Source organism: Phytophthora infestans, genomic scaffold (assembly GCF_000142945.1).
Source record: "Phytophthora infestans T30-4 supercont1.1 genomic scaffold, whole genome shotgun sequence".
In the NCBI taxonomy this organism is placed as follows: Eukaryota; Oomycota; class Peronosporomycetes; order Peronosporales; family Peronosporaceae; genus Phytophthora; species Phytophthora infestans.
The window spans coordinates 5,981,589-5,989,383 of record NW_003303758.1 but is presented as its reverse complement, the minus strand read 5'-3'; the positions used below and the strand labels follow the sequence as shown (position 1 = coordinate 5,989,383).

Here is a 7,795-nt window from a genome sequence, read left to right as displayed (position 1 = left end):
TGAGAAGGCACTTGAAGTGGAAGACGCAGGCGAGGGGAGGTGGCTGTTCTCCCTGAAGTTGTTGCCTCTTAGGTACTTAGCAAAAGCAAAAGTGAGGAGAGCTTTCTTGTCCGGACTTGGGTTGTCCAGAGAAGCTCTCCATCTACCAACCATATAGTCTATCATCCTACACACCAACTATCCCTGAGAATCTGTGTTCTGTGCTATCGCAAGCGTTCACCCGCAGCTTGGTCGCACTGACAATTCAACACTCCCCCGCAGTGCGAATCGCAATGCTACATTGTACTGCCTTGCTGCGATACATCACCACCCATCGCCAAGCTCCCCCGATCCTTGGATCTCGTCAAACCACCTCCAAGTCTGTCGGAGCTGTTCCAAGCACGACTTCCTAGGTTCTTGACGGCTGCACCTTGTACAGACTTCTTCAAATCGCATGAGCACCTTCCAGCCCAGTTGTTCATGTAGCATATCCGCTTCGACTGTATGATACACACTGGCACTAGGCATTATCTCATCGACTTCACGTTCATCACTTCCCGGAGATAGTCAAACTGTTCTTTTGGCAGTCCCTTTGTCAGTGTGTCTGCGACGTTTTCTTTTGACACCACATACTGCAGAGTTACTTCTTCGAGCTGCACATGTTCTCGGATGAAGTGATACCGCACATCGATGTGCTTCACTCTGGAGTGATGAGACGGGTTCTCTGCAATGGCAATACAGGCTTGGTTGTCTTCATGTATCACTATCGCAGTCTGCTCATACCCCAACTCCTTAAGTAGCTGCCGTAGGAACAATACTTCTCGAGTGCAATGAGCCAAGGCCACATACTCTGCCTCTGCTGTTGATTGTGCCACAATGCGCTGCTTACGAGAGCTCCAGGTAACTGTGCAATTACCAATCATGGTCACATATCCCGAGACAGATCGGCGATCATCCTCACAAGCAGCATAGTCCGAGTCAGTAAATGCTCTCAAGACTACGGAGTCGCCACTGAACTCGAGGCCATGTTCCCTTGTGGCTTTCAGGTACCGAATACATCGTTTTACTGCTTCCCAATGAGATTCTCCGTAGTTTGCCAAGAATCGACTCACATCTTGGAGTGCGAACGCCATATCCGGCCGACTGCCGATCATCTGGTACATCAAGCTCCCTACCGCTTGTCGAAATGGCTTTTTCAACATTTTCGCTGTCGCCTCCTCAGTTGTTGGAGCTTGGAGCTTTGTCAGCTTCTTGCCTGCTGCTGTTGGTGTGGCAACACCAGCTCCGTGCTCCATATTAAACTTCTTGAGGATGGCGTCCACATTGTTTTGCTGGTTTATCCAGAGCTTTCGCGCTTCACGGTCACGTGTCACTTTAAGGCCGAGGATGAAGCTCACTTCACCGAGGTCCTTGGCTTTGAACTCTTCTTTGATTGTCTCTTTCATCTTTGCCATCGTGTTGGTGGTCTTGCACAGCAGCAATAAGTCGTCAACATAAATTGCAACAATCTCTAACTCGCATCTGCTTCTTCGAATGTAGATGCATGACTCACACGTCAACTTTTCAAAGCCAGATCTCACAAGAAACGATGTGAGTGCCTTATGCCAGGCACGAGGAGCCTGTTTCAACCCGTATAGGCTCTTGTGAAGCTTGCACACCCAATCTTCTTTTCCATCGACCTCCATTCCTTGTGGCTGCTTCATATATACTTCTTCATCCAGGTTTCCGTTTAGGAACGCAGTCTCGATGTCCATCTGGTGACATTCGAGATTCTCAATGCATGCAATTGCAAGCAGTACTCGGAGTGACTCGAGACGAACTACGGGAGCAAAAATCTCATCGAAGTCAATGTACTTGACCTGTTGACACCCGATTACAACCAAACGAGCTTTGTGTCTCTCGATACTGCCATCACTGTTGTACTTGACCTTGAACAGCCATCTGCAGGAGAGAGCTCGTTTTCTTGGAGGAAGAGGCATCAATGTCCAAGTCTTATTCGATTTCAGCGAAGCCATTTCTTTGTGGATCGCCTCTTTCCACTCACGTGCATCCGGCCTTGCTACAGCGTCACTGTACGTCTTCGGTTCCGATGCAATACCACAAGCCACAAAATCTCCGACTGTCGTTTTTGCTGCAACATTCTCTAGAGCAACCAAAGCAGCAGCTTCTTGCTGCTTCCGAACAGCATGTAGCAATGGATTTTTGGCGGCAGGTCTCTTGGTAAGCACTTGTGGTGAGATTCCAGACACTATAGTACACGCCTCGCGGTCGTAGTCCCGAAGAACCGGACCCACTTGAGCTAGATTCACCTCGGATATGTCGAACGAGCTGACGAAGTCTTCCAACAAAGCTATATCACGTGACGAAGGCTTGTCTTCCGTCGGTTTCTGACTGTAGAATAGGAGATCTGCTTCGCTGATCGCCGATCTGGTATATCAACTGCACAGTGGGCACTTAACAAACGAAATTCTTGGCGACGCAATTCCTCTGCTGCAGGAGAGAAAGTTTCATCGAACGAAACGTGGCACGATACCAGTATTTTGCCGCTTGAGCAATCCAACATTTTCCAAGCCTTTTGTTGAGGGGCATAACCAACAAATATCCCTCGTACCGAGCGATAGTCGAGTTTTTGACGCTTGTTGGAACGTCCACTCGCTTTGGTCGATGTCGTCACTGTCTTAGTTGGCAAGTACACATACGCCAGCGATCCAAATACCCGTAGATGCGAGACATCAGGTGGAAAGCCATACCAGGCCTCAAAGGGTGTTCGCTGTGTGCTTGCATTCATGGTACGATTCTGGAGGTAGACGACTGACAACAAAGCCTCCGCCCACAACTGTTTTGGCGCATTGCTGTCTATGAGCATTGTGCGCACCTTGTTGAAGAGAATACGAAAACGAACCTCTGCCATTCCGTTTTGCTCCGGCGTGTAAGACGATGTTGTGTGCTGCGAGATTCCATTTAACTCGCAAAAATTCTTCAGCTGGTCCGACAAGTATTCACCACCATTGTCACTGACGATCTTCCGAACGGACCGATTGTGGTGGGTCTCCACAGCAGCTTTGTGCCGTACCAAGCAGTCAAAGCATTCACTACGGTGCTCCAGCAGGTAAACATGGCAATATCGCGTAAATACATCAACGAAAAGAAGAACGTAACGCTTCCTAGTCAACGACGAGACCTCGATCGGACCACAAATATCGCTGTGAACGACGTCGTTGCATTCCAGAACACCAAGTCGCGGCGCCGAAGGAAACGAGCGTCGCTTCTTGCTTCCTAGCTGGCACGCGTCACAGAGACCAGCGTCTTCCGATGTTGATGGAACAACTTTCATGCCCATGATCATTTTCTTGGCCAGCATTTTGGCAAGAACGGACTTGGAAGCATGGCCAAAGCGTCGGTGAGCTAAATCGATCGTGAGTCTAGGAAAAACATAGAGTGCAACCTGTTCCTTGTTCATCGACTTAAGGACGCACACGCCATTTTCGCTCTCACTGGTCAACGTCTTGCTGCCTAACTGTAGGATCACCTTTCCTGGAGTAGTGTGGAAGTCAAAAGCAACCCCTTTCAGCGCCAGCTGAGTCACCGAGATCAAGTTCTTCCGCAGTCCAGGGAGGAAGAGAACATTGGTCAGCTCCAGCTCCTGGAGCTTATTCTCCGAGTCCTTCACGTGGATTGTTACCGTTCCAACGCCTTGTATTGGGGCAGTCGCATTGTTCGCCACTGTCACTGTCCCTCCACACAGTCTTAGGTTGTCGAACATGCTGCGAGTGAAGCAAATATGCTGTGAGCATCCACTGTCAATTATCCACGTGTCATCATGACTGGGGGTTTGGCTCAGCGCAGTTGCAGCTTCTGCACGTTCGGGCTCTGCCACCAACTGCACCGATGCTGACCCCGACACATTTGTCTCGGTCGTCTCAAGCTGTCCATGGAAGTAAGCGCCCGATACATCCCATGCACACAGACGAAGCCAGTCACCAACTTCTTCGTCACTAGACGTTGTAGACATCGTATCTGCAGAGGACGCCGCTGAGTCCAGCAGCTCCGAGACGGTATCGGAGTCCGAGCTGTTAGCCGAGGCTTCGGACAGGTCTCTTGGACTGGTAACCAGTACCGCGAGCCCCCATACTTCCGCAGCCGCAGCAGCAGGGGCATGGTGATCGTCGTGCTCCGTCTTATCAACCACGCGTACAGCGGCATCAGCACTCACGCCACCGTCTTGTTCACTCCGATGGCGTTTCCGCATTGGGCAGTCTCGCTTGTAATGCCCTTCTTGGTGACAGTAGTGACATTCTCCCCCTTTGGAATGACGCCCGTGTTTCTTGTCTCCGTCTTGGCCGCCTGGACCTTCGCTTTTACGTCCAGACCGTCCAAATCCTTTAAGACGACGACTAGTGTTCGGTTTCTGGGACTCCTGTTGCAGTATCGCATTGGCTGCCATGGCTGAGGTCTCAATCATTTGACTCCCAGTCGCAACCCGCCGAGCAGCTTCTGCCATCACATTGGTTTCCATCGAGCTCCAAGATATCGGTGACTCTTGGATGTGGTACATGCTCTTAAATGCGTCCCATGAACTTGGCAGACTGCTGAGTAGCTGACAAACTTTCTCCGTGTCATCAACGGGTTTGCCTTGGTTGGCCAGCCGTCCGGCTAGTGTCTTCAGCTCGTTGATGTGTGGCAGCATGTCTTTGCCATCCTTGTACTTCAAGGTCACAAATTGCTCACGAAGAGCACACAAACTTCCCCAGTTTCTCGGCTCGTACGTTTTCTCCAGCAGCTCAAATATCTCGTACGCGCAGGTCTTGTTGCTCACCGCAATCACCATTTCATCCGACAGCGTTGTCATGAGAAACGCGGTCGCTTCATGCTCCCGGCTCCAAAACGAGTCGACGACGTCAGGACGGGCATCCCGACGCGGAGGGAGCTCCGTGCGAGTCACTATGCCCCAGAGACGCTTGGCTTGGAGCAGTGTCTTGATGCGAGCCTTCCAGGGGGCATAGTTCTTCCCATTGAAGTTCATATCCGAGTTCCACTTCATTGTTGCGTAGTTCAGCGTCGGGGGTCTTGGGCTCATAACCTATTGAACTGAGAAGGCACTTGAAGTGGAAGACGCAGGCGAGGGGAGGTGGCTGTTCTCCCTGAAGTTGTTGCCTCTTAGGTACTTAGCAAAAGCAAAAGTGAGGAGAGCTTTCTTGTCCGGACTTGGGTTGTCCAGAGAAGCTCTCCATCTACCAACCATATAGTCTATCATCCTACACACCAACTATCCCTGAGAATCTGTGTTCTGTGCTATCGCAAGCGTTCACCCGCAGCTTGGTCGCACTGCCAATTCAACACTCTCTCCATGGCTTTCGGATACCCCGCGTCAGGTACGTGCGTGGGCGCCTATGACAAAAGCTACTACGTGATTGCCAGTCTGAACCAGAACGGCTCGGCATCTCTCAAGTATTTCAACGAGCGTTCGTGTTCATCTCGCGACTTGTACAAGACTGATTTCGCGAACAAGACTACACTTGAACAGCATTTGTGCGACGCTAAAGCGTATTCGTGGTACAGCAGCAAAGACGTGGAGAGCTCTAGCGGTAGCAAGCAGGCATCAGCGACTGACCCTGACCCTGGCAAGGGCAAAGGCCCCCACGAAGGTGGACTTAGTACCGCAGGCATTATCGTCATCGTGTTAGGTCTTTTAGCGTTTGTGGCGATGATTGTAGCCGCGACCCTTTTCGTCTACAAACGCAGGATTAATGCTCAGGCTCTAAAGGACACGAAAGCCACAGCTATCGACTCCGACAGAAGCAGTGTCGCCTTGTTGGAAACACCCGGAACCGGACAAACAGGCCTTGGTCGCAGTGTTTTAGGGAAAACCGGGCTCTGGGACGACGACGTTATCACTGCCAAGCGAATTCCCCGTGACAAGGTGCAGACGCAGAAACTCATCAGTCGAGGCGCCTTTGGAGAAGTGTACGCAGGTATCTTTAACGGACAACAAGTAGCCGTCAAGGTGCTGCTATCGAGCACACGTACGAACATCAAGCACGTGAACGAGTTTCTCGCAGAATCCAAAATGAACGCCACGATGGATCACCCACATATCGTGGCTTTCGTCGGTGTGGCCTGGGACTCGCTCTCCGATCTCTGCGTCGTGCTTGAATACATGCACGGCGGTGAACTACGCTCGTTGCTCGACCAGTATCTGAAGTCGAAGCTCCCGGTTGGGTTCAACAAGCAGAAAGCCACCTCTGCGCTTCAAATCTGCCACGCCTTGACGTATCTCCATTCGTTGGACCCACCGGTGATCCACCGAGACCTCAAGTCCCGAAACATTCTGTTCAGCAGCGACATGGAGGCGAAACTCTCGGACTTTGGCATCTCACGAGAAAGACTCGACCAGACAATGACTGCAGGCGTGGGGACATCGCTGTGGATGGCGCCTGAGGTGATGATGGGCGAGCGATACGATGACAAGGCCGACATGTTCTCGTTCGGTGTGGTGCTGTCAGAGCTGGATGTCCATACGATGCCGTATGCGCACGCGAAGAAGGAGACGCTTGAGTCCAGTGGGCGTGCCATGGTGGACTCGGTACTTCTCCAGAAGGTGGCGTTGGGAACAATCCAAGCAGAGTTTTCAGAGGCGACTCCCGAGGCGATTGTGGAACTTGCTCGAGCTTGTCTGGACGTGGATCCGATGAAGCGTCCGAATGCAGCCGAGGCGCTGTACAAGCTTCATGTGGTCTGCAAGCAGTTGTCTTGAGCTGGAACGTGATCAATTTTTAACTTTGACGCTACAATGGAATGTATAGTCTCTCGGGGTAGCGCTCAGCATTTGATACGCTACTTCGAAGTACTTGTCATCGTGACCTTACTTACTGAAACTGCGTGGCCATGTTGCTTCAGGTACTGCGAATTTGTAAGGGTAGTAACTCACGCTGGTAAGATCTCTTTCGATACGAGCGTCAGAACGGGATATGAATATGTAGTACATGTAGCGTGAAAAATAGGCATAGGTAACAACATGCCATAAGATGATGGAAATCGGCTTCATAATCCGATTTAAATGGCAACCACCCGATCGACGCCTCACTCCGAATTCGATTGTCTCCTTTGCCCACTCAACCATTACTACAAATATGCTTGGTTGGGCCGTAGTGGCGGCATTGGCTACCCAAATCGTGCACGTCTCCCAACCTGCGAAGTCATCAGCCTCCAACGGTAGGAGGCTTTGGTCACCGAGGTAAAGGACTCCTACCTCGGTGACCAATGCGACGGAACGCTCCTACGCAGTGTACGCATTCTTTCGACTGCACTGCCACGAAATGCTCACCTGGGGCCAGTAACATCAACGCCGACATGCAGGCCATCGACTAATCTACCGACTACGTTCAGGATCAAATTCCTCGAGCACGAAGAGTGTCTGTCGAACCAATTTCTACAAAGCCGTGTTTCACACGGAAAAGCTCTGGATTTACACAGCTGCATTGGCTTCGTACAGTTCATGCAGTCCTGTATGCATGTAGTGCAAGTCGCACTGCGACCACAAGAAGGATATTGGCGGAATGGATGAATATCATCACTTATCCGACCTTACTTAAGTTTTGTATGCTCCTGAACAGCCTACTTAAGTATTACAGAATTTGAAATTATTTTGACTAATGGAAATGCAGTGACGTGTATTTCCACTAATATAATTGAGTAGGGGTAGGGGGTCATTTAAATTAGTCAACCCGACGTAGGGATACGAGAACTATGTGTACCGGTATGCCTTTTCAAAAACTAAGTGGCGGGCGTATCACTTGCATATTGCAATACATCCGAC

At 50.7% G+C, this 7,795-nt stretch overlaps 1 protein-coding gene across 1 annotated transcript; it reads left to right on the top strand.

Annotated features, from left to right (window-relative positions):
* Positions 1-5,326: 5,326 nt before the first annotated feature.
* Positions 5,327-6,733, top strand: PITG_01017 (protein kinase, putative; the record flags this gene model as incomplete). Its single annotated transcript, XM_002909498.1, has 1 exon — positions 5,327-6,733. One exon carries the CDS (start codon positions 5,327-5,329, stop codon positions 6,731-6,733), a length of 1,407 nt encoding a protein of 468 aa, XP_002909544.1.
* Positions 6,734-7,795: the final 1,062 nt, after the last annotated feature.